Here is a 25,510-nt window from a genome sequence, read left to right as displayed (position 1 = left end):
CAGTTTTTAGTAAAAGCGTGCCCATACATATAGACTGAAACATCATTTTAATCTGAAACTCAAACTGAATGAGGCGCCCTGTACTTGCTGTATCGGGCGCCCCCCACCCCACTGGGCGCACAGAGCAGAGGAGAGGCGAGAGCCCCTTAAGCCACGCCCACCTGGATGCTCCTCCCCTCCCCCGCCACTGGCCGCGCCCCCGCCCTTCCTCCTGGGCTCGGGCCCTCTTCTCCCAGTTCCCAGGCCCAGACATCCCCTTTTACCGACACTGGTCTGCAGGCCAACCCCTTCTTGCTGGGGCTCAAGACCAGCGAGCTGAGGGAGGAGTGGCTCGGGGCTGAAAGGAAGCTGTGGTGATCTGGGGGAGACCCCCTTCTCAGACCAGCCCTGGCCGCTTGCTCTGTGTGGGTGTGTACACGTGCAGGTGTGTGCATGTGGGTGCTTGCAGTTATGTGCACATTATACAGATACATGCGTGCAGGACTGTGTAAAATCTCATCCATGCAGGTGTGTGCACATGTATACACAGTTGCGTGCAGGTATGTACGTGCGTCTGCGTTTCCCACTGTTGTGGTCTCATCAGCAAAGGGTGGGGCGGAACCGGCGATTCACAGTCTGGCCACTCCCTTGGTTTCTGCGACCTGGCTGGGCTGGCAAGTGTGTGCCATTCTGCACACTCTTGTGGGTCTCTAGCGTCGGTCCTCTGATGAGGCTGGAGGCCCCACGGGCCCGAGTGTCTCTCCAGCTCGAAAGTTGCGGCGTGGCCCCAGGGGACAGAAATAGTGCCACCTCCGAGCCGCGGTTAGGAGAGGGTGCTAACCCAGGAAGGCTTCAGCCCAGCTCCTGGTCCGGCAGGGTCGGCGACGCCAGGTGCCCTGGTCCCTGTCCTTGTCCTATGAGTCACTCTTTTAGCTTGAGCTCCCTTGTTTCCGACCCTTGGACGGGCCCAAGCCTGTTTCTCTGCGCCCGCGCCCCTCGGCCGCGGGGCGGGGTTGGGGTGGGGTTGGGGAGGCTGTGGTATCTGGGCTCCGCGCACCGGGCGGTAGATCGGGCGGCCACGCCCTCTGCTGGACGCGGAGAGAACACCAGGCGAGCGGCCTGGCGGGTACCGGACCCGCGGGGACCAGAGGCCGCTGCTGGGCGGATTGTACAAGCCGGAAAGGGACCTCCGAGGAAGGGTAGTCTGAAGACCCGTTCTCCGCCGGTCGGAGTAAAGGAAAACAGAGCCCCTTCCCACATGGACTGGGAATGCAATTGTCCCTCCAGCGTCGCTGCGCATCGCGGTGATCAGCTCTGGCCAGCCAGGACTACCTACCTCAGGGTAGGCACGGTGTCCCCAGGAAGCAGCCGGGTCCAGAAATTGATCGCTGTGTGGCTTCTAGGCTCAATTCTTTGTACGACCTGAGCTGTTTCCAGATTTTCACTATTATGAATAATTCTACTGAAAGCATCTCATACATGGCTTTCTGTGGGCAAATTGTTTTTACTTTTCTTGAGTAAAAACCTAGGAGTGGAATTCTAGGCCATGAGGTAGGCGGATGTTTAACTTATGAAGAAATTGCCAAGCAGTTTTCCAAAACAGTCTACCATTTCATACATTCCCCAAAACAGAGTGAGTGCCAGTCATCCCACGCTCTAGCCAACACCCGGGTTTGTCTGTATTTTTAGTCTAACTTACAAGGTGTGAAACAGCACTACCGTGTGGTTTTTAAGTCACAGTCCCCTGGTAACTAACGATGGCACATTTCTACCCACCTGCTGGTTTGCCGGAGCCCCTTTTGCAAAATGCATATTCAAGTCTTTGCCCATACTTTAATTTTTTTGCCTTTCATTATTGATATGTAGGAGTTCCTTATACATTAGGTATAAAACAAGTTCTTTGTCACATACATAGCCTTCGATCCCCTCTTTTTTGTATTAATTTTGTTGTGTAATTGTGTACTTCAGCAATCACAATATACATGTTCAACTTACAGCAATCTATTTTTTATTGGAGTATAATTTCTTTACAATGTTGTTATTTTCTGCTGTACAAGGAAGTCAATCAGCTGTGGTATACATATATCCCTTCCCTGTTAGACCTCCCACCCCCATCCCACTGAACTAGGTCATCACGGAGCATCGAGCTGAGTTCTATGTGCTATACAGCAGCTTCCCACTAGGTATCTTTTTTCATGCATGGTGGTGTATATATATATATAAATCCTAATCTCCCAACTCATCTCACACTCCTCTGCCCCATCCCATATCTACACTGCAATCTATTTTTATTTTTTAATTAACCATGTATGTGTCAGTTGCTCAGTCGTGTCTGACTCTTTGTGATCCCATGGACTGTAGCCCACCAGGCTCCTCTGTCCATGGAATTCTCCAGGCAAGAATGCTGAAGTGGGTTGCCACTTCCATCTCCAGGGCGTCTTCCCAACCCAGGGATTGAACTCAGGTCTCCTGTATTGCAGGCAGATGTGTTACTGTCTGAGCTACTAGGGAAGCCCTTGTGTTAATATGTTCAATTCAAATTTTAAAAATTTTTTAAATTTATGTTGGAGTATAGTTGACTAACAATGTTGTATTAGTTTCAGATATACAATCTATTTTTGAATTAATATTATATTTTACATATAATGTGATAACCTTACAACTACCTGATCTCATTTATCCTTACCTGTCCATTGGGCTATTGGGAGCATGTATAAACTCACATGTCTGCTTAAGGTATGAGCTCCATAGCTTGTCCTCTTGTTTGCTGTAAACAGTGAGTTGTCTTGACGCCCAGCTCACCATTCCCAGCGCCCTCTGCGTGCTTCTTGCAGGCACTGTGCTTCTTGTGGAGTTTCAACCTTTGTAGCTTCCTTCAGGACTGCTTGTAAAGCCGGTCTGCTGGCAGTTCATTCTACCACTTTTATCTGAAAGTGACTTTACAGTGAAGGATGTTTTCACTGGTTGTAGAATTCTGGGTTCGTGGTTTTCTTTCATTTCCTTTAAAGATGTTTTTCCATTGACATCGAGCTTCAACTGTTTCTGATGAGAGACTGGATACCATTGGCACCACTGTTTCCCTATAGCAAATGTCTTTTTCCTCTGGCTGCTTCTGAAATCTTCTCTGTCTATCCTCAGATATTTAATATGATGTGTTGAGGTTATGAGGGGTTGTATTTATTCTGTTTGGGGTCTCTGATCTTGGATCTGTGGTTTGGTGGTTTTAATCATATTTGGGGAAATTTTAGTCAACATTTACTTAAATTTTTTTCTGCCTTGTTCTCCTTTCCTTTCCTTCTGTGATCCAATTACGTGCACATTGTTGTTGCTGTTCAGTCACTAAGTCACGTCCAACTCTTTGTGACTCCACAAACGGCAGCCCGCCAGGCTTCCCTGTTCATCACCATCTCCCAGAGCTGCTCAAACTCATGTCCATTGAGTCAGTGATGCCATCCAACCATGTCATCCTCTGTCACCTCCTTCTCCTCCTGCCTTCAATCTTTCCCAGCATCAAGGTCTTTTCCAATGAGTTGGTTCTTCTCATCAGGTGGCCAAAGTACTGAAACTTCAACTTCGGCATCAGTCCTTTCAATAAATATTCAGGGTTGATTTCCTTTAGGATTGACTGGTTTGATCTCCTTGCAGTCTAAGGGACTCTCAACACATCATTTCTTCAGTGCTCAGCCTTCTTTATGGTCCCACTCTCACACCCATACATGACTACTGGAAAAACCATAACTTTGATTATATAGACCTTTGTCGGCCAAGTAATGTCTCTGTTTTTTAATAAGCTGTCTAGGTTTGTCCTAGCTTCATGTGCTAGACTGCATTATATTATCACTGAGGCTCTGTTTACTTTCATTGTAAACATTCCCCCCCTTTTTGTGCTTCAAATCAGATAATTTCTATTGGTGTATCTTCTAGTTCACAGATTCTTTCTTCTGGATTGTCTAGGTAGCTTTTGATCCCATGCAATAGATTTGTGAATACAGGCATTTTGCTTTTTAGGTATAGGATTTCTGTTTGACTCCTTTTAGAGTTTTCATAACTCTCCAAATCTCCCCACCTTATTGTTGATTACATACATGTTTGCCTATAGATTCTGATCACGGTTACTATAAAGTTTGTATCTGTTCACTCCAGTATTTGCACTGTGTCAACCTATTTCTACTTGCTGTTTCTTCTCCTGATCATAGGTTCCCCTGCTGTCTAACTCTCTGGTCAGTTCCACCAGCCGCTCAGCTGTTGTTTGTCCCTGGGTCCTTGGGGTCCTGTCCCTTGTGTGTGCACTTCAGGAGCTAAAATGGACTTGAGAGAAGTTAATAAGGAGATACTGGGGCCTCCCCCTACTGGGAGTCCCTCCTTCCTAGGCTAGTCTCCTTTGGTTTCTAGACACTCTGCAAGCCCCAAATGCAAAGCTTGGATCTGGACTCGTCTGGTCTTCCCCTTCCCCATGCACTCCCACCCCAGCATCCCAGAGATGCTGGTCATAAACCTCCTTTTATTTACACGTGGGCCCATGTGTACGTCAGCTCATGCAGTTCAAGGTCTGTGCCCAGCAAGTCCGCTGCCTCCACTTGAGTGCCAAGCCCATATGGCACAGGACCGGGAATGTCCTCAGAGGGAGAGTCAGACAAGCATGTGTTCACGGGTCACCATCTCCCCTCCACGTTCTGCCTGCCCTTGGCCCTTCTCCAGAACCTTCAAGCAGTTGTGTACATTTTAAAGTATTGTATCCAGCGCTTAGTCACTTCTGTCGTGTCCGACTCTTTGTGACCCCATGGACTATGGCCCACCAGACTCCTCTGTCCATGGCATTCTCCCAGCAAGAATACTAGAGTAGGTTGCCATTTCCTTCTCCTATTGTATCCAGAGCCTATGATTATTATCAACAGGAGGGTCAGTCTCTCCACCAGTATCACAAGTCAAAAGTCAAGAGGCAAAACATTTAAAGACAATTGCAATGCAAAGTGTCCATCTAAGCTTCTGCAGCCCTCACCTGCTTGTGGGAACCCGTTTGTGCTGACACAGGAGCTCAGACCCCAGCAGCCGTGTCAGGCTGTGGTTTGGAGTCCTCAGGAGCTTTTGCACACTGCTCCCCCAGCCGCAGTCCCCTGTTTCGGGGAGCTGCTGTGTTATCCCCTCCAGTGAAGCTGCCGTCCAGTGTGCTCACTGCTTTGTTTCTCAGAACAGGGATGGATCTGGACTCGTCTGGTCCTCCCCTTCCCCATGAACTCCTAGCCCAGCATCCCAGAGATGTTGGTCATAAACCTCCTGGAGGGCCCATGTGTAAATCAGCTCATGCAGTTCGAGGTCTGCGGCCAAGGCTTGGCAGCCGGCCATTCGTGTAAGTCCAGCCCCATGGGCCCATGCACACCTCACCCTCCAGGTTGATGAGTGATTTTGGAGGAGTAGCCTACATAGGATGGGGCTGTCCAGAGAGCCAGAGGAGAGCCTCAGGCCAGGGAGAGTATGTAGTAAGCAACTCCGGAGGTAGCTAAGATGTTGCTTCTGAGTTCATAACTGGAGGGAACAGATAGGGCTCCCTGGAAGAGGTGTTACAGCAGTTGGACCTCCTCCAGGGCACACTGGGGCCTGGGGAAGGGGCAGCACAGGCGGTAAGAAGCTCTCTAGGCAGATGGTCCTATGACTGGCCTTGGAGGAGGCTGGGAAAGGGCAGCGCCCGCAGGAGGGGCGCCTCCTTGACGCCGGGAGTGCAGGGGCTGGAGGCGCGTGGGTGGCCATCCTGAGGGTCTCTGCCCACAGCGTGCTCTCGGCTTCCCTCTCACGGTCCCAGACGTTTGGCGCCGCAGACTGGGAGGTTTTCCACATTGGGGAGAGGGTCTTCCTCGCCGTGGCGAACAGTCACCGCTACGACGTGGAGATGCGCATGCAGAACGACTCCTACGTCATCAACTCGGTCATATACGAGCTGAACGTCACCGCGCAGACGTTCGTCCGCTTCCAGGAGATCCGCACCTGCAGGTACGCGGGCGGCGGGCGGCCGGGGCGGGGATCCAGGGCCCCGGTCCTTCGACCTCCGAAGCCGCCCAAACCGCAGCGCGCGCACCTGAGCATCTGTGGGACCGCGGTGCCCACCCCCCAGCCCACAGGTGTGAAGCGGCCTCGCTGTCCACCCCGCAGACCTTCCACACGGCCAGCTGAGGGACCGCAGCTCCTCCCGTAGCCTTGACTCTGCTTTTAAAAGCTGTGGTTTGGGTGCTTGTTTTTTAGAATTCAGTGTTTTTATTTTTTAAATTAAATTTGCATATGCGTACAACCATTTCCACGGTGACTTTAGAACATTTTCCTTACCTTGAAAAGAAACCCTACCCCTCAGCTGGTACTGCCCTCTGCAGCGCCTGGGTCTCACCAGCCTGCTGTCTGTCCCTCTGGGTTTCCCAACCTGGACACTGCATTCAGATGTGTCTGGCTTCTTTCACTTGTCATTTTTTTCAAGGTCCGTCCACATTGTACCTTAGCACCTCACTCTTAATGAGTGAGTAATATTCCACTGTGTTTATTTATCATACTTTGTTTACTTTTCATCGGTTGATGGTTATTTGTCTATTTCCACCATTTGCCCAAACGTGTGTGTGGTTCTGAAGGATTAAAAATATGCTTCACATTACTGTCAGCAAATTTACTGCCCTGATGCTTTGGAAGTCATGCCAGACCTTGATTTCCTACTGGGTTAAGTCCCAGCAGCTTCTGATGCGAGCATGGCGGCAGACGGTGCAGTCAACATTTTGCTGCAAAAGCAAGGCTGTGGGCCTTGGTTCCAGAACCAGTTACAGTTGGCAGAATGCTGCGAGTAGGACCACACGGCTGTGCCACTGGCCACACTGCGTGAAGCCCCCCAGTGAGCATGGCCACACTCACCACTTTTTCTTAATGATGAATGACAACTGGCCATGGCTGGAAGTGGCGGAGACAGGATTCCAGATAACAGAAGGAAGAGTCAGGAGCCCCAGGGCCCCCACTCGCCTTGCCCCCCTGCATGTCCCCAGGTACCTCTGTGGCCGTCTCACGCCCGGGGTTCTGTTGGAACTCTAGGCCAGCACGCTCAGTGCCCCACTGAGAAGGAACCCAGGGTGAGTATCAACGAAGAGAGTGTGACTGTGCTGTCTGAACAGGCTATAACCTTGAGGCCTCTGGATGCAGATGCATTGGCCTGGCCTTGGGCATCTGAGTGACTCCAGCAAGGCTGCAGCCTCAGTTTCCTCATCTGGAAAGTAGGCCCGCAGTAATTAGAGCAGTGACTGGGGACCACGGCTGATGCCCAGGTTGGCCTCCTGGGATAGACAGGGCTCTAGGATGTCCTTCCCAGAAGCCCTCTGTCAGATCCCTGAGAACTAAGATGTGTCTGAGCACAGACTCACCCTTAGCGAGTTCAGGGGTGTTTGTTGAAAACAGGATGCAATGATCTGTTTGCAGTAAGAACCACAACTTCCAAATTTAGGGGGACGTCTCTACGTTAGCAGACCCTCTGGCACCTGAGCTGGAGTTGGGGAAGAAGCCTGTGACCCCACAGCCAGTGTCCTCAAGTTTTCGCCTCCAGGGGGCGCTGCAGACTTTTAGGGACCGGCCACGAGTTTAGGGCTGTTCCTCTATTTCAACCTCTTCCAAGTGAAGGACTTTTGCACCATGTTCAGAGCTTCGCTGTTCACTCTTGTTGCCCAGGTGTCCACAGACAGATGAATGTGGTCCATTCTTACAGTAGAATATTGTTCAGCCTCAAAAAAGGACATCCTGACATCTGACCGCACGGAAAGACAAATACTTTGTGATCCACTTATCCGAGGTCCCTGGAGAAGTCAGATCCATAGGGACAGGAAGTAGATGGTGGGGGCCAGAGGCTGGGGGAGGGGATGGGGAGTGAGTGTTTCCTGGGGACAGAGGTTCAGTTTGGAAGATGGAGAAATTCTGGAGATGGATGTGGTGATGGTTGCATGTCAGTGTGAAGGTACCCAATACCACTAAGCTTAATGTCCATTTAAAAATGAATAAAATAGAAAGTTTTGTGTTATGTGTATTTTATTACAATTAATTTTTTTAAGTTTAAAAAGTGAACAACTAATTTGCATTTCCCTGGAACAGACCAACCGGTTGTATGACTGAGGAAACTGCTCCTCCTTCTGTGGATTTTGGTGGTGGGACCTAGCCCCGTGAATCCTGAGATTAGGGGGAGAACCAGCCCCCAAGTGCCCAGGCAGCATCTCCATGTCCTAATTCTGCTCACTTGCTCCCACAGTGCTCTGGACTGGGAGTTCTTCTCGGTGGGAGAAGATTATTTCCTGGTGGTTGCAAACTCCTTCGATGGAAATACCTTCTCGGTAAACAGTATTATTTACAGGTAAAGGCCATGCCCCTGCTAGACACCTCGGTTCAGCTGGGTGGGCCCACCTTCCCCATGAATGACCACAGGCTCAGAGCGAGTCACAGGTCATGCAGCCCTGTGGGTCACCTGGCACTTGATGTATCTGAGCACGGGCTGAGTCTGGATCAGGCCCCTGGGTCAGCTAGGTGACCTCTAGCCCTGCTGACACTCACAACTTTGGGTTCTGGCTGGAGATGCAGTGAGAGGCTACACTAATGTGAGAGTTATTAGTGTGTTATCCTATTACATGTTTCCATCCAAGGCTGTGGTAGATCTCTCTGTTTTTCACATGTCCTTCAGTAAAATTTTACACTTCGTCTTAGAGGCACCATGGCACTCTCACGACCTTCCCTTCCAGGAGTTTTCCGAGTATTGTAAGCACATGTCCATTTTCATCTGTGTATCACAATTAATTGTTGTGTCTGGTCATGCAACCACAGTATCTTGTTAGTTTTAATAGTTTTCTAAAGAAATGTCTCATGGGAGTTCTAGAAGTATAACTATGTCTGCAAATAAAAGTGCCTTTGCTTCTGTATTTCTAATGTTTTTAGCTGATCTAAGTTTCTCAGTTATCTAGAAATTCCAGGATGATCTTGAATCGTCTTGGACAGGGCAAGTCCCCCCTTTCCAGGCCTGTTTTCCTCTCTACAGGCTAAGGCCCCTCCTGGCCCAGCTCCTCACGATTGGAACCTGGGGAGGTTTGGGGGCTGGGATGCATGGCCCCTCATGCTGTGAGGGATGGGAGAGGCAGGTGGGACCCTGGTGAGGGTCAGGGAGGGGTGGAGTGGGAGCCCTGGGGAGAGGGAGCAGCCCAGACATTCACTCCTCTCACTGGGGCTGGCGTCCCAGCCTGGAAGCTGACGGCCTCTCTCCCCGCAGGTGGCAGGGGTATGAAGGCTTCGTGGCCGTGCACAGCCTCCCAACCTTCGGCTGCAGGGACTGGGAGGCCTTCCGCACAGCGGCCGGCTCCTACCTGGTCTACTCCAGCGCCAAGGAACCGCTGTCCCGGGTGCTGAAGCTGAGGACGGGGTGATGGGCTCAGAGCTCCAGGAGCTAGACCTGCGTGGCCACACCCCAGAACCCCACCAGGAACCCCCAAAACCTCTGGGGAGTGGGACAAGCCTAGGAGAAGCTGCGGCTCCCAGAGCCACCAACTCACTTTCTCTGGCCCTTGTCCAGCCACGACATTGTCACCTGGACAACCGTGGTGGCCAGATGGGTGGCTCTGTGAGCATCCAAGCTGAAGACCAGAGCTGCTTCTGCAATCTGCTGTCCTGCAGGGATTTTGCTTTAAAGGAAAAGTTCACACAAAGTTTTACCTCAAAAACAGCAGGGCCTGGTCACCTTCCCACAGCGTCCACCACGTGACCAGACACTCAGCTCTGGCTGGGGAGCCCTGACGCAGGGACCGGCTTCGTGCTGCCTCACATATTTGTACCAGCTATTTATTGTGTTCTGTCTATACTGAAATATATTTATGATGCTTCTTACAAAAAGTACTGCTGTGTCTATGTGTTTTGATGGGAACTAGACCCCCAGCGAGCGTAGCCAGGGGTCACTCACTTGGCCACCTCGGCCTGACATGCCCTCGTGTCCCTGGTCACCAGCACGCCTCTCCTCTGCAGGAGCTTCTTCCTCCAGCTTCAGGTTTCCCACAAAAGCGGTGAGGTAGGGCCAGGTCAGGAATCCCAAGCCTGCGTGGCGTGGGTCCAGTCTCCTCCCTGAGGCCACACCCGCGGGAGATTCCTGGCGGATGGACCCTCATGCCTCTGCATCCAGGCAGGCCTCCCTGGTCTCCACACGGCCTTGTGGGTGTGCCAGATGAACTTGGAATGCCTCCTTAGGGCCAGCACTTGCCCAGCTCCTCCTGTGTCCAACTACTGACCCTCCACTGGGTGAGGGCTTCCAGCCTCCTGGAGATGGATGCCAGGTGTGACATGGCAACACCCTGGGAACCTGGGGAGGAGGATGGAGGTGCCATCACCACCGGAAAGCCCCCTGGGTGGAAGGGAGATCCTGCATGCCAGGAGATTTGCTGGGAAGGCCCTTGAGGTCCAGACCACAGGGCGGTAACCAAGCCAGGCCTATTCCATCAGCCAGGCCCACCTGCTCTAGGATGGGTTGTGGGAGCCAGGACCTCAGCGGCAGCAAGGCCCCTGCTTGGTTTAACACTCTGTTATTTCCATCTCAAATTCTCATTGGTTCTTGCACAGGATCACACAGCCAATGGGAGTCCTGACTGCCCTGTAGTCAGCTGCAGGTAAGAGCTGGGCCTGCCCAACCACCCAGAAAGGAATCTGTCTGCATCTGCTCCCCCTTCATCCAGGCCAGATTTGGAATCTCAGGACCGTAACTGGGACCCTCTTCATTTCCCAAAGCAGGGATTTTTCTAGAGATTCCTCCAGGCCAGCAGGTAAGCCACATGCCTTGGGGAGACAGAGGCTGACCTTGATCAAGGATGTCTCCTGCCTGGGAGAATGGCAGAGTGGAGGGTGAGAAGGGGTACATGCCAGGGGCCCTGTGTGAGAGAGAAGTCTGGGGGCTAGGATGCCCACAGGGTAATTCCACGGGCAAAGAACCCCCACCCCTTATATACACTCAGTTCTTGGGAAAAGGGTGTGCCCGCATGCAAGTCAGGCTCTCCTCCTGCAGCCCCCGGGTCTCTGCTGGACCCACATCCCCTTGCTGTCACTGTCCCTAAGACCTGGCTTGGTCCCTGCCCTGGGCAGCTGGGGGGCCTCATGGGCTTGGCAGGAGGGCTATGGATCTGCTGGTGCAGGCAGGTTTGGCCAAGGGTACCAGAGAAAAATGTAAGCTCCCCAGTTAAGCTTGAATTGCAGATAAACAATAGGGAAAATAACAGAATGGGAAAGACTAGAGATCTCTTCGAGAAAATTAGAGATACCAAGGGAACACTTCATGCAAAGATGGGCTCGATAAAGGACAGAAATGGTATGGACCTAACAGAAGCAGAAGATATTAAGAAGAGGTGGCAAGAATACACAGAAGAACTGTACAAAAAAGATCTTCATGACCCAGATAATCATGATGGTGTGATCATTCACCTAGAGCCAGACATCCTGGAATGTGAAGTCAACTGGGCCTTAGAAAGCATCACTATGAACAAAGCTAGTGGAGGTGCTGGAATCCCAGTGGAGCTATTTCAAATCCTGAAAGATGATGCTGTGAAAGTGCTGCACTCAATATGCCAGCAAATTTGGAAAACTCACCAGTGGCCACAGGACTGGAAAAGGGCAGTTTTCATCCCAATCCCAAAGAAAGGCAATGCCAAAGAATGAAAATGCTCAAACTACCGCACAATTGCACTCATCTCACATGCTAGTAAAGTAATGCTCAAAATTCTCCAAGCCAGGCTTCAGCAATACGTGAACCATGAACTTCCAGATGTTCAAGCTGGTTTTAGAAAAGGCAGAGGAATGAGAGATCAAATTGCCAACATCCGCTGGATCATGGAAAAAGCAAGAGAGTTCCAGAAAAACATCTATTTCTGCTTTATGGACTATGCCAAAGCCTTTGACTGTGTGGATCACAACAAACTGTGGAGAATTCTGAAAGAGTTGGGAATACCGACCACCTGACCTGCCTCTTGAGAAACCTATATGCAGGTCAGGAAGCAACAGTTAGAACTGGACATGGAACAACAGACTGATTCCAAATAGGAAAATGAGTATGTCAAGGCTGTATATTGTCACCCTGCTTATTTAACTAATATGCAGAGTACATCATGAGAAATGCTGGACTGGAAGAAGCACAAGCTGGAATCAAGACTGCCAGGAGAAATATCAATCACCTCAGATATGCAGATGACACCACCCTTATGGCAGAAAGTGAAGAGGAACTAAAAAGCCTCTTGATGAAAGTGAAAGAGGAGAGTGAAAAAGTTGGGTTAAAGCTCAACATTCAGAAAAACTAAGATCATGGCATCTGGTCCCATCACTTCATGGGAGTAGATGTGGAAACAGTGGAAACAGTGGCAGACTTTATTTTTTGGGGCTCCAAAATCACTGCAGATGATGGTTGCAGCCATGAAATTAAAAGACGCTTACTCCTTGAAAGGAAAGTTATGACCAACCTAGTTAGTATATTGAGAAGCAGAGATATTACTTTGCCAACAAAGGTCCATCTAGTCAAGGCTATGGTCTTTCCAGTGGTCATGTATGGATGTGAGAGTTGGACTGTGAAGAAAGCTGAACGCCAAAGAATTGATGCTTTTGAACTGTGATGTTGGAGAAGACTCTTGAGAGTCCCTTGGACTGCAAGGAGATCCAACCAGTCCATCCTAAAGGAGACCAGTCCTGGGTGTTCATTGGAAGGACTGATGCTAAAGCTGAAACTCCAATACTTTGGCTACCTCATGAGAAAAGGGTCTTTTCCTCACTGGAAAAAAACCCCTGATTCTGGGAGGGATTAGGGGCAGGAGGAGAAGGGGATGACAGAGGATGAGATGGCTGGATGGCATCACGGACTTGATGCACATGAGTTTGGGTGAACTCCAGGAGTTGGTGATGGACAGGGAGGCCTGGCGTGCTGCGATTCATGGGGTCACAAACAGACGCCACTGAGCAACTGAACTGAACTGAACTGAATGAATGCTTTTTTAAAAATTACGTAAACCTAATACTGCATAGAACATATAGTAAAGGCGTATTTGATGTTTATCTGAGGTTCAGATTCAAGTGGGCATCCTGTTTTGGTTCTGACACTCAATCGCCCACCCTCCCTGAGAGGGGTGTGGGGTCTGCTGAGGGTTCTGATTTTCACTGGATCTGAGGTCAGGCCTGAGCTGCTGTGAGAGGGAAGGGCAGGGTCCAGGGCTTGGAGGCGTGCAGCCACAGGCAGGGTTGGCTGGGGGCTGGGGGCTGGAGTCCATGGTTTGGCATGTCAAGTGCTCATTCTGCAGGTATGCCCCAGGAGTGCCCCCAGAGGCAGGCAACCCTCACAGGAGAGGGGAGGTCCTCTGGGCCAGGAGCTCAGCAGGCCTCTGAGACCCATCTCCATGCCTAGGATGGTTGGCTTTTGTGTGTCTGGTGACATGAACATTAAATCCATGGGCTCTGGGTAAAGGAATCACACTCTGTGGTGTGGGGGCCTCCCTGAGCACGAGGTCTCCCCAGGAGGCCACACTAGACCTGGCACTGCCCATCGGCTACCTGGGTTTCCACCAGGCCCACCTCCCTGCAGATCTGGGGCTCAGCAGCCTCCACAATCCCCTGACCAATCCTGCCAGCATCTTCTCTCCACATACAGTTTCCCTGGAGAGCCCCCCACCAACCCCCAAGAACAAAATGCCCAAATGGGCCAAGGTGCCCAGGAGTCAGGACAGCTGTGTTTGCTCCCATTCCCGGATTTGTCCATTGGAGGGGGGCCCACTGGGCACTGTCCACACTCCCCAAGCACCCACCTACGCAGCTTCTCTCCCCCTGGGGTGATCCAGATGTCCAGCTGGCGCCTGGGGAGGAAGGAGGCCACTGATGTCACCAGCACACCAGCAACACGGAGGGAGCAACGGCCTCCTGTCCCTGCTCGGGGTTTGTCCTGCCCAAGCAGTGCCACCGTGCTCTCTCTGCTCTGGTGGGTGGAAACAGAACGCACCAATCAAGATCTCTTTGCGTTATAAGTGCAAACCACAGGGGGAGTGATGGCAGAGAGCATGCCAGTATTTATATCTTTTCAAGTCAGCTCTCAAGCGTCTGTCCCATTGATAAACATTCCCAAGGCGTGTGCGGCTCCTGGGAGTTAGCATGCCCTGTGATGCGTCCACAATCCTTGTCATTTTGACAACCGTGTTACATTCTTCACAGGAACATCCAGGAATTTGCTGGACTGATCATCTTTTGTTAAACCGCAGAGATCAACAGACTTTTCTGTGATAAACACAAGAACTTCTTTGCACAAATTGCTTTTCTTTGCAGTTCCTTCCTCAGGGTCATGGTTTCCTGGAGAAATACTGTCAGCGGCAGTTTTTACACCTTCTCCTTACGTTCAGGGCTCCCCTCCCTGAAACCCGATCCAGCAGAAGGGTGACCAGGTGTGTGACTCGGACCTCTTCCATCAGCCCCACCAGACCGGACTTTACCTACTTCTCAATCTGTCAGGGCAGAACTTCTGGAAAACTATCTTGTTTTCACCATTGTCAGCAGACCTGCCTTGGGGTTGCTGGACATTTCCTGTAGGCACTAATGTCCTTAATCTCACCACCAACATAGCCCCAGCCTCTGCCACACACACACACCCACACACATCCCCACACGTTCACACATCCCCCACACATGCTGACACACTCACAAGCTCCTACACAAGTGCACACACACGCACATCCCTTCTGGACAGGAGCCGTGTCTGCGCAATTCAGGCTCAGAGCTGAAGCTTGGTGCCGCCTGAGGGTCTGGGCGGCCGTGGCATCTGCTCACACTCGAAGTGTCCACTGTGCACCAGCTGCCGGGGCCGGAGCCGCACACGTGACCACACAGTCCTGGCCACGCTTAAACCCTCCAGTGGCTAGAACCCAGAGTCCCAGGCGACCTCCAGGCTCTGCACGACTGCCTGGCTGCCACCCCTGTCCCGCCCAGCCCGTTCCTTCCCCAGGCTGACCTGCCTGTCCTTAGCTCCACCACCCCTCAGAGAGACCTCCCAGGCTCATGACCAGAGCGGGTCTGCCACACCCTATGCAGTGCACAGAACACTCCCTTCGCTCTCCACCTGCACACCTCACTGAGCAGCCTCTGCAGAAATGCAGATGCTCACGTTTGTTAACTCATTCGTGTCCACTCCTCCGGAACTTCAGAGCAGGTGCTCCAGGGGCTCCCAGGCCCCTCCCCCCTCCATGGAGCAGGTGCTCCAGGGGCTCTCACCCCCCCACCCCAGAGCAGGGCTCCAGGTGTGCACTGCTGAGAAGACCCAGTCCAGCAGGACTGTGAAGAGAACGGCTTTCCTGTCAGACTGAGAGGAGTTACCACCCCAGTTCTTTCACTCACAGTTTTAACTTAGCCAGCTACTGAATCCCCTCAGCCTTGGTCCCTGGAGGACCCACCTCCCTCAGACCATGCCTGGGCAATGTGACGTGGGAGTCCTGTGGCCCCAGCACAGCTCCTGGACCCATGAGCAGACAGCAGCAGCCCCGCATCCTTGTCATCTGCCCACCAGTTTTCCTGAACAAAGTTGGACTTAAAATCCCATTGGAAAGAAAATGCTGAGCCTGTCGCATTTTTTATGGTAGATTTACTGATTTAAACCACGTGCTAGTGAATCAAAGTCGTCCGTTAACACATAATACCCAAAGATGGTGTCTCCTCTGACAGAATCAATATTAGGAGAGCCCTTGAAACCATCTGCTATGCCAGCAGCATGAGAGCAAACCCAGAGGAAAAAAAAGGGCATCTCAGAGTCTGTGGCTCTTTTCATAACTCGAATGTTATTTTAAAAGGCCCTTATCTTTGCTTAATTATGATTTATTTAATTTTATTTAATTAAAAATGCACCAACCTTAAGGGTTCTATTCAGTGAGTTTTACTAATTGTACACATATGTGGAACCACCCTCAACAAAGCCAGGAGCATTTCCACCCCCCAGGAGTCTCCTGTGCCCCTTCCGGTCACCCCCTCACACACACACACATACACACGATCAGCTTTCTGTCTCCAGAAGCCCTGCCCGCCTCAGGCATCACTCCCATGGCACCACGAAGGGCACTGTCTGTGTCCCTCTCTCAACTTAGTGTTTCTGACACTCATCCGAGCTGTCACACCTGCAGGCTGTCTGCTTTCATTGCTGCTTTTTGCCATTTGCTTGTGGCTTCAGTCCATCATATCAATAGCCCATCGCCCTTCCTATTTATCTGCTCTGGGGTTGTTTCTGTTTGGGGCTGCTATAAACATCACTGGATAATTTGTGTGCACAGGTGTTTATTTCCCTTGGTAAACATCTGGGAGCAGGGGGCATTGGGTAAGTGATGGCTTCACTTTGTAACAAACCTCCAAGCGGTTTTCCAGTTTGGGGACCCGCTTCCACGTCTATAATTCCCATAATAACAAGAAGCTCTCAGACCAGCTGCCAACGGGATATTCACCACGGGACCCTCGAGCCCTCAAATTATAATCATGGATGTGCCCAGCAGCCTGGTGGCACCACTGTTTGTGTGTCAAAGTCCAGCCTGTCCTGGCCTCTGTGGTGAGAGCAAAGGGCAGAGAGACAGAATGTGAGAAAGACAAAGGGTGATGCCCCATGGACAGTCTCTCTGTTGATCGAACCTACTAGAATCAGCATGAGAACTTTGTGAGCTCATTTGACCATTAAAGGAGTATAAGAATCTGAGCCCACCCTACCTGTCTTACTTCATTTCCATGGACAGAGGACAGCAGACCAGCACCACTTGTGTGTTTACAAAACCACAGAAGCCCCTGCCTTAGACTTGTGTCTCTGGGACAGAATTATCACGCACTTAGTGGCTTAAAACAACAGGGATTGCACTGCTTCGCAGTCCTGGAGTCAGGGGTCCCACCCAGGTGTCATTGGGCCAAAGTCAGGTAGGAGCAGGGCTGGTTCCTTCTGGGGCTCCAGGAATGAATGTTCCCTCCTCTTACAGCTTCTAGAAGCGCCCACATCCTGGATCTCAGTACTTCCTTCACCTCCAAGACCACAGTGGGCAGTGGAGTCTTCTTCACCTGCCCTCTCTCTGCATTGCTCCCTGTGCCTTCCCTTACACCAAACGGTGCAAAACAGACAAACTGGTGAGTCACACCCACAGTACCTCTAGCCAGCGTCACAGCCACAGGCACTCCTGGGCCGGCTGTGGTGACCAGGACCTGCACGGGTCCTTCTCCTTCTCCTGGGGCTGCTAAACAGTAAAAATCTGAGCGAAGTAGTTCTGTTTACAAGTTACTGGTGTGGAAAACCTCAGTCTTGACGTCCTGATTACTGTGACACCCAGACTGACTGGCTCTGATTCCAAGGTGACTTCTCAGCCCGGGGCAAGGTCGGGAGGTTGGTGCTTGATCCAGCGGTCCCTGGGAGAATGCTACACCCAGGGAGCCTGGCGGGGAACTGGACCCATCTGACCGTATGCAGGGCTGCCCTCTGGCAGCACCGCTCTCCATGGCTGGTGACCATCTTGCAGGGACAGCAGGACCCAGGACTTCCAGCCAAGCAAAGTCCACCCTGGCTGAGGTGGGTGCAGGGGGATGCCAGCTGAGCCAAGACAGCGGGGTCCTAAGTGCTCTCGGGAGCAGAACGGTGGGTGCCCACCCAAAAGGACCCCCTCCAGCTCCCCCATGTGGGTGAAAGGGCTGCCCTGGAAGGGCCTGGCAGGAGCAGCAGCTCGGAGCTGTGCCGAGAGGCCTGAGTGCCCACCTTGCACACTATCTCGGAAGACGGGCCCCTGAGAGAATTTCAGCACAGAGGTTACCCTGCCCAGAGAAGTCTCCGGGCCTCATTGCTAACCTGCTGAGGGTCTGAGTGAGTGTGGGGTGGGGCAGCATGGAGCAGGGAGGATACGAAGACAGGGTGAGCATTCTCGTGGGGTCCCTGCCCCAGGCTGACCGGGTGCTGGGAGCCGGTGTGACTTGATGAGATAAGGGACTCTCAACAGGTGACAGACAGCTCAGCGTCCTCTGTTCTGAGAGCTACATACCTGCTACAACCATAAGTCTGGCGACTGTGGTCATCGAGTCTTGACATAAATGCATTCTTCCTTCAGGGTTTTCTCGGCATCTTAACTGCTCCCATGTCACTGCCTGGCTGTGGAGGCTTCATAGGCGTCTCCTGGACGTCTCTCTGCCATCCACTGCTGCCCGGCAACCTGGTCACAGCCCCGCTGGGTGTTCAGCAGCTCGACAGCCTTGGGAAAGTCCTTTCAGTGCTCCAGGCCTTGGCTGCCCCCTCCGTTAGGGAGGGTCGGTTGCTAACATGGGCTCCCAAGTCAGCATCCCAGCCCAGCGGCCCTTCTCTCTGCATCTCTCTCTCCTGCTTCTGCTGCCCTTCCTCCAAAGGCCCCTCTCCTCCAAGAGCTGCTGGGCTCACAGGGGAGGTCAGCCATGGGCTTGTCTCTCCGGGAAACTGTCTCTCCGGGGAACTGTCTCCCCGTCTCCCTTTGCACACAACCCCAGATGGGCACAGGGCTGCTTCTGACTGCAGAGCCACCCCCGCAACACCCTCTGTGGCCAGTGCTATCGCCATGGGTACAGATGTAGACCCTGGCAGCCCTGGGTCCCAGCAGGGGCTTCCCCTCTCCTGGCCAGCACAGCTGCCAGCAGGGAGGGGACCTGCGAGGCCTCTGACTCTGGCCCTTCTCCAAACCAGGGCGAAACCCAGGACTCGCTTCTTTGTTTTGACAACACTCCAGGGCCCAAGTGAGAACTTCCAGGCCTGGGTGTCAGAAGGCCTGGATTCCAGCTCCACTCTGCCCACAAGCCAACTCCTGTGTCTGTCATTTCTTCCCCTGGACCTTGGAGTCTTGGGTTTCTTGTCTGAAAATAGAAGTATTACCGACCGTGCCAGGGCCTGTTGGGAATTCCCTGAGGCACCCTGCCTGGCAGTACCCGCCGCCCACATGCCTTTGCAGCCACTGCCCCCTCCCAGCAGGCAGCCTGCCCAGGGTGCCCTCTGGGGCCTGACTGCTGATTCCTACACATGGTTCCTACAAGGCTGTGTGGCTCGGCCACTGCTAAGACCAGACCTCACCCCGTCAGTCAGTACATCCTCCATAGGGACCCCTCCATGTACAGCACCCCCATGCCCGGCCTACCTTCACACACTCTGGACTGGGCGCCCAGCCAGAGGCCCTTCCTCCAAGCTGGGTCCAAGCTGCTGCCCCCTGAAGAGCCTTCCCTCCTGACACACGGCGTCCTCCTCCTGACCCCACCCCTACCCCCAGCCTGTACTCGGGAAGCCCCCATATCTGCCCCCAGGGCTCCAGGTTAGGGGCTGACAAGTCCTCCCCAGCATGTGTTCAGGAGTGTGTGTGCACGTTTGCACAGTGTAGGTGTGTGGTGTGCACGTGTGTGGTGGTGGGGGGCCATGGAGGCTGGCAGACTCTAACTTCCTGCCCCACTGCAGCCCCCCAACTTAGGCCCTTCATCTGGAGAGTGTCTTCTGGCCAACGTGTGAGGTGAGTTCCTGAAGTCACTCCTGGCCACTTGGCCAAGGCAGGGAGCACGCACTGACCCCAAGGACCAGGGCTCAGTGAGGATGAGCAGGGTGGCCACAGGGCGAGGCTGGTCATCTGCTCTGGGCACGCTGGCCGCTCTCAAACTGGGGAGACTGAGAAGCTGCTGTAACAAAGGACCCACATTCAGCAGCTTAAACAGCATGAATTTGTTTTCTCAAAATTCTGGAGGTCAGAGGCTGACATGGGTCTTCCTGGGCTAAACCAAGGTATGTGGGGCCGCTCCCTCCCAGGGGCTCCAGAGAACACCCTGCCCCAGCCTCTCCCAGCTTCCCAGGCACCAGCACCCGCCCCCCCACCCCGACACTCCCGCAGTCCTCACCGCCCATCCCTGATCTTCGCAGGCTCCCAGAACCAGGGCCTGGATGTCTTTAGGGGCCACTGTTCCCTCAGAACCAGCCTGAAGCAGGGACGATATGAAAGGAGAACCTGCTTGCTGGGTGCCCGTGGTGCTCCCGAGGGACCCCAGAAGCAGTGCCAACAGCCTCCCTGGGCAGGAGGGAGGATCCTGACTGTAGCTGCTGTCAAGGGCCTTGAAGCAGACTCTCCTGTAGGCATCCTCAAGCCTCCATCATGACGTCAGCTGGCTCACAAAATTCCTAAAGCGTGACAACTGGCCATCACAAGCCGGTCCAGCCGTCCAGGCAGGCCCAGCACCCACCACTCCCCATCCTGACCCGGCTCTTCCAGCCCTCGGCTCGTGGGGCTGGAGGCTCCAGGACTTGGCGAGGTTGGCGTGAGGGCAGGTCAGACCTGGTGGGGTCACCAAGCTGCAACAACAGAGTCCACTCCAGCGGACATGAGCTCAGAGGTTTATTGAGGGTTCAAAGACAATGGGGAGGACAATGAGTGGAATTGGGTTTGGGGCCAAGCTTCCAGGTAACCACCGCAGGCTCCTGCCAAGAGTCCAGACCATCCCACCTCCTCCATGGTCCGCCGGGCCTGCTCTCCGGAACTCAGGCTAGGATCCTGGAGAACCCGCTGCAAGGGAGCGTGGGGAGTGCCGGGCAGGCAGGTGGCCAGCAGGGCGGGTGCACCGTGCCACCCCAGGACGGTGCTCTGGGAGTGCCCCCGGCCTGTGCCCACTGTTGCTGCTGTGCCCACCGGAGGTCTCGGGAAGGTGGCTCCATGCCAGGGACAGCCTGTGTCCCAGTGGCTCTGCTGGGGGTTCACAATACACCTGCTCATTCCCCACTGCTGGACCACCTGAGAGAGCCTGGGGTCCCAAAGTCCAAAGAGGACTGTCAGGGCTTGTCAGGAGGCTGAAAGTGTGTGGATCCCTGCCTAGGGTCAGGGTCAAGGTCAAGGGTGGGGCTGTGGTTTCCAAGGGGACCGTCCATGCTGAGGCCGCGGACCAAGCCAGCACGAAGTTCCACCCCAGCCCAGAGTGGTGGGCAAGCGGACCGGGCTCCTAGGGGGCTGCCCCTCCCTTTTCCTCTGCCCTTAGGCCTCTCAGAATCAAGACCCCAACTCCTGTGAGAAGGAAGACAGGCCCAGCTGAGGTGGCTGTCAGGCCAGTCTGCTCATGCCACCCCTCAGCCCCATAAACTCCCCCAAAATCATCCCGCCCTGACCCCCAGACCCTGTGAAGAGCTGCCTCCCAAGGAAGGAGGGGCTCGGTGGGCAGGGCTGAGCAGGGCTGCAGGCAGACGGCTCTTTGTGGACTGACTGTGACGAGAGCTGGGGTCCACCCACGCCCCACACGGGCTGCTGCCTCCCTGCCACCCGACTGAGGCCCCTCTTTGCCACGTCCCCACGGTCAACGCCAGTCCCCTTGACTGGGCTGGCTGGACCCTGGGCTCTGCAGAACTAGGAGGCAGGCAGATGCTCGCTCAGGGTGCTGAGGTGGGAGGCCAGTTCGAGGGCCCATGGAGGTGGTGGGGTGTCCAGGCTCACACATGGTACCAAGAGACACTGGGTGTCATCTGCAGGAGTCCTTTAAGGAGGGCAGAGACAGACAGAGAAAGAGGGGGCAAGGGGCGAGGGGAGGGCTGGGTTCCCAGGAGGGCCCAGGGCCGACGGGGGCTCCAGCGAGCAGGAAGGAGTTTCTGCTCCTGGGGATGGGATCCTGGGGGTCTTGGGAGGGTGGTACCCACTGCCAGGAGACTACACAAAGGCTGAGAAGCCCAGAAAGGCCAGGAGGGCCTGGTAGCCCCCTGCTGCTGGGCTCAGGACAAGAGGGAGAGGGCGCTCTGGGGTCCTGGGCCCACTTCCTCTTTCCAGCTGTGTGGACAAGAGCCAGCAGGCCCACACCTGGGGGAAAGCTGGCAGGGCACTGGGCGCCGGGTGGCAGCAAAGGGTGAGGGAAAGCCCTGCGTGTGCCCCGTGTGTCCCCGGAAAAGCAGCTGGGGGCATGAAGCTCTGGGCTGATTCCGGGTAAGAGCAGCGAGGAGAGGCCCTGGAGGTGCCCAGGCTGACTGGCCCCTGCAGGACCTGAGCCGAGGAAGCAGGACCCTAGCGTCTGTCCCCACCTCCATCCAGGCCTCAATTCCCTCTCTCCCCCGACCCAGGGACTCAGGGTCACGTCCACAAACCTGTGGGGTGACGAGCTCCTTGTGTGGCAGGCCCCCTCCCTGCTGTGTGCACCCCGGGATGGATGCGAGAGGGGGCCTGATTCACCCACGGAGCCTGTGTCCCCCTGTCAGTTGGCCCACACTCACCTACCCCCATGGTGTCTGTCCCACAAGTGGACTGGCACCCAGGCTGGCTGCCTGGCTTTAGCGGTCACTGGAAGGGTGGGCAGGCCATCAGTTTCCTGAGGACTGGGGTCATTCAGAGCATCGTCTGAGCCCTGCCCTCCACCCCCGCACCCTAGCGGGCAGCAGGCAGAGAGGCGCCCATCCCACGCTCAGCACGGAGCCCCCTGTTCACAGGGTGCTCTCTGTGCCCCCAGCAAGGCAGGCGGCGTGCTGGGGCGTGGATGAGGGTTGGCATCTGCTGGTCATTTTCTCTTTAACTCCACAACTGAAAAGTCATGACCTTGCTCAGATGTGCTTTTCAGGTTTCTGCTGCCGCTTCTGGCCCCTCAGCTGCGGGCACTGAGTCTCTGCATCCGCGCATAAATGTGCTTCCCGTGGCCGGTCACGCGACGCTTTCCCAGTACAGACCTTCATACACCTTTGCCCTTCCTGTCCTTTATACCTCAGGTCCATAAGCAGTGTACCCCTAGTTTGCTCCCCCTCGAAATATCTGAAGTAGTTTAAAATATAAACACTCATACAAAAAGGCTGTTAAAAAATAAAACTGGAAAGACACAGTTGGGGTACGTAGGTGGAGGTAAGGTCTACCCTGAACATGAATTAGATAGGAAAACCGAGCAGTAAAGTCGCTCTGAGATTCCTGGCAGCAAAGCTGAGAAGGAGAGAGTTCCTGTTCCTGGAGAGAGGAAGCAGCCCGCCTTGAAGCATCAGACATTGGCCCTCCCTTTGGCTCTCGACCACTGGAAAGGAGTTGCTTCGGTGAGTAGAAAAGCAAGGCACGTGGCGACCCCGATGATGGGCTCCCTGGTGGGACACAGCCCGAGGGGCGGGAGTCGGGCAGGGCTACCCTTGTCTGGCTGCTGACACGGCTTCCCATGAGCCTCACTGGATCAGTCTCAGGTTCTCTCCGTGGTTTAATTATTTTTTGCGGTTTTGATTTTTTTTTTTTCCTTCTCGCTGGACTGAAATTTGGTACGTGTTACTCTTAACAAACACTCTGAGAATAAACAAGAATTGTTCAAAGGTTACACGTTCCACTTACCTCTCTAGAAAAACCTGGTCTCTACCACTTGGCTCTGCAGGGAGCCTGTGGTCAGATGCGTCTGGGACATACTGGGGAAGCAGAGGCGAACCAGCTCCACAGTGTAGATGACCTGTAGCTTCAGCTGACGAGCTGCACCCCACCTCCTTGGGGAGCCTCACTCACGGGCAAGCACTCTTTTGTCCTGAATGCCTGTCCACCCTATGGGCACCCCGTGGGACAGGCTCCCAGAGTGGAAGGAACACATCAGATGGACTGTCTGGCTTTACGTCCTGAATGGACCACTTCCTGCCCCAGACCTCCCATTTCTCTGAGCCCGCTTCCCCATCCATCGGTGGGTCAGATGGATAAACTGCTGGACCTGAAGGAAAATGCTCTGTGAGAGTGGAGCACTGGGCAGAAGCAGCCGCGTCACCAGCTCCCTGAGGGACACCAGGGGCAGAGCCAGTCCCATCTGCCACGGCAGCAGCGGGAAGCGGGTGGGCACTAGGGCGCAGGGCTGGTGGGGTCCTTGGACACGGGGGTGCTGGGCAGGGACTTGAGGTACTCCAGGTGCCTTCTGGCATCCTCCTGGTTCTGTCGCACGTAGTACACAACGTAGGTGATCACCATGGCGAACCAGCCGAACATGGTGACCAGCATGGCCACATCAGTGGTCTTGTGGTGGACGCTGCAGAAGCTGACGCCAGAGTCGAGGGCCTGGATTAGTGGTTTCCCCACGTACTCCTCCTGCACCGAGGTGTGGCAGGCGATCTCGTCCACTGAGTCGGGGTCCAGCTTCAGCTCCCACAGGGCCTCTTGCAGGGCGCACTCGCAGTGCAGCGGGTTGTGCGCCAGGCGGATCTTGGCGCTGAGCTTGCCCAGTGCGTCCTTGGGGATCCTCCGGAGGCGGTTGTGAGATAGGTCCAGCAGCCGCAGGCCCCCAGCTAGGCCTGAGAAGGCGGCAGGGCCGATGGTCTCGATGGCGTTCTGCGACAGGTCCAGCTCTCTCAGCTGGTGCAGATGCTGGAAGGCCCCATTGGGGATGCGGGCGATCTTGTTGGCATTGAGCTTCAGGAGCACAGTGTCTGCGGGGATGTCCTTGGGGACCTCCTGCAGGCCCCTCGCGCTGCAGTGGACAGCCACCGCCCCTGCGTGGTCAGGGCACTGGCAGTTTTGTGGGCAAGAGGCACCTAGCCTCAGGCAGAAGAGCAGGAGCAGGCAGGGCCCTCCTGCAGGGACCGGCAGGGAGGAGGGGCTTTGTCTGCCCGTTGGGCCCATGCTGACCATCTGGGTACAGACAGGATGCTGCTGTCACTCAGGGCTGCAGGTTACATGCTGCCCCACGGCCTGGTCGTCGCTGTGCAAGGACCATCGCGTAGATGTGAACTCTCCTCCCTCACATGCCCGGTGTCCTCTTTTGGCTCTATAAGAGAGGAGCCATCAGCACTGCTGGCCGTGGTTTGGCTGGGGACCTGAGGGCACACTCTCACTTCCAGACACTCGATCAGAGGCGGTCCCTGTGATTTACTGCCTCCACCCTGCCCTGGACACACCCACCGCACACCCTGGGGGGTCAATGACTTGGACAGCACCGGGTAAAGGGAGTCCACCCCTTTCTAGCAGCTCAAGGCTGGAAAGTAGGAAGACTGGGGCTGCAGGGTTTTCTTAAGAAACTGGAATGTAGGGGTGATGGTTGGCAGCGCCTGAGAACCAGGCGGGCAGTCTCATCGCCTTGGGGCTAGGCTGCTGTCAGAAGAAGCTCAGCACTTTGCTAATCGTGACAATTCCTTTGACAGTTATTAATATTAAAGCTCTTCTCTGTCGGTCCTATTGGGAACGACTACCCGCACGGGCGCCTTTTATTTCAATTATGTTTGAAAAAGAGAAAATAAGAAAAGAGAAAAGCCAAGCCCTGGGCGCGCGGCCCGCGCTGGGCGTGGAGTTGCGGGGCCGCGCGGGGCCTGGGCAGGCGGGGCTCGGGCCCCGGGGACCCCGGATATCGGACATAGGGACCCCGGGGCCCCAGATCCTAGGGACCCCCGGGATTCCAGGGAGGAGGATGGACGGGGGCAGGGTGTCCACACTCTGGGGTAGGGCGGGGCCTTTACCTGCGCGGCCGCGACAGGAGACTGCTGTGCTTGAGGATCCCTGACGCTCGGAGCCCGACCCGGCGCCACGCCCGAGAGCGGCCGCTATCCCGAGGCCTGAGCCCACGTCCGCGGCCGCTCGGGAGACACGCGGCTCGGCCT

General features: G+C 54.4%; 2 protein-coding genes across 2 annotated transcripts in view; one reads left to right on the top strand and one right to left on the bottom strand.

Moving 5' to 3' along the window:
* The window catches only part of TSPEAR (thrombospondin type laminin G domain and EAR repeats), a 171,454-nt gene extending 161,596 nt beyond the window's left edge, over positions 1-9,858 (top strand). Inside the window, exons 10-12 of the mRNA XM_042237689.2 lie at positions 5,777-5,964; positions 8,234-8,335; positions 9,239-9,858. Of these exons, the coding sequence (XP_042093623.1) occupies positions 5,777-5,964; positions 8,234-8,335; positions 9,239-9,392 (444 nt within the window). The 3' untranslated portion in view covers positions 9,393-9,858. The remainder of the gene's footprint in view (positions 1-5,776; positions 5,965-8,233; positions 8,336-9,238) is intronic.
* Positions 9,859-20,336: 10,478 nt separating this feature from the next.
* LRRC3 (leucine rich repeat containing 3) lies at positions 20,337-25,510 on the bottom strand. Its single transcript, XM_012104384.4, has 2 exons — positions 25,370-25,510; positions 20,337-24,684 (listed from the first exon to the last, which is right to left on the bottom strand). The coding sequence occupies exon 2, from the start codon at positions 24,546-24,548 to the stop codon at positions 23,766-23,768; it is 783 nt and encodes a 260-aa protein (XP_011959774.2). The 5' UTR covers positions 24,549-24,684; positions 25,370-25,510; the 3' UTR covers positions 20,337-23,765.

Source organism: Ovis aries, chromosome 1 (genome assembly GCF_016772045.2).
Source record: "Ovis aries strain OAR_USU_Benz2616 breed Rambouillet chromosome 1, ARS-UI_Ramb_v3.0, whole genome shotgun sequence".
Taxonomy (NCBI): Eukaryota; Metazoa; Chordata; class Mammalia; order Artiodactyla; family Bovidae; genus Ovis; species Ovis aries.
This window is presented reverse-complemented; position numbering and strand designations above follow the sequence as displayed.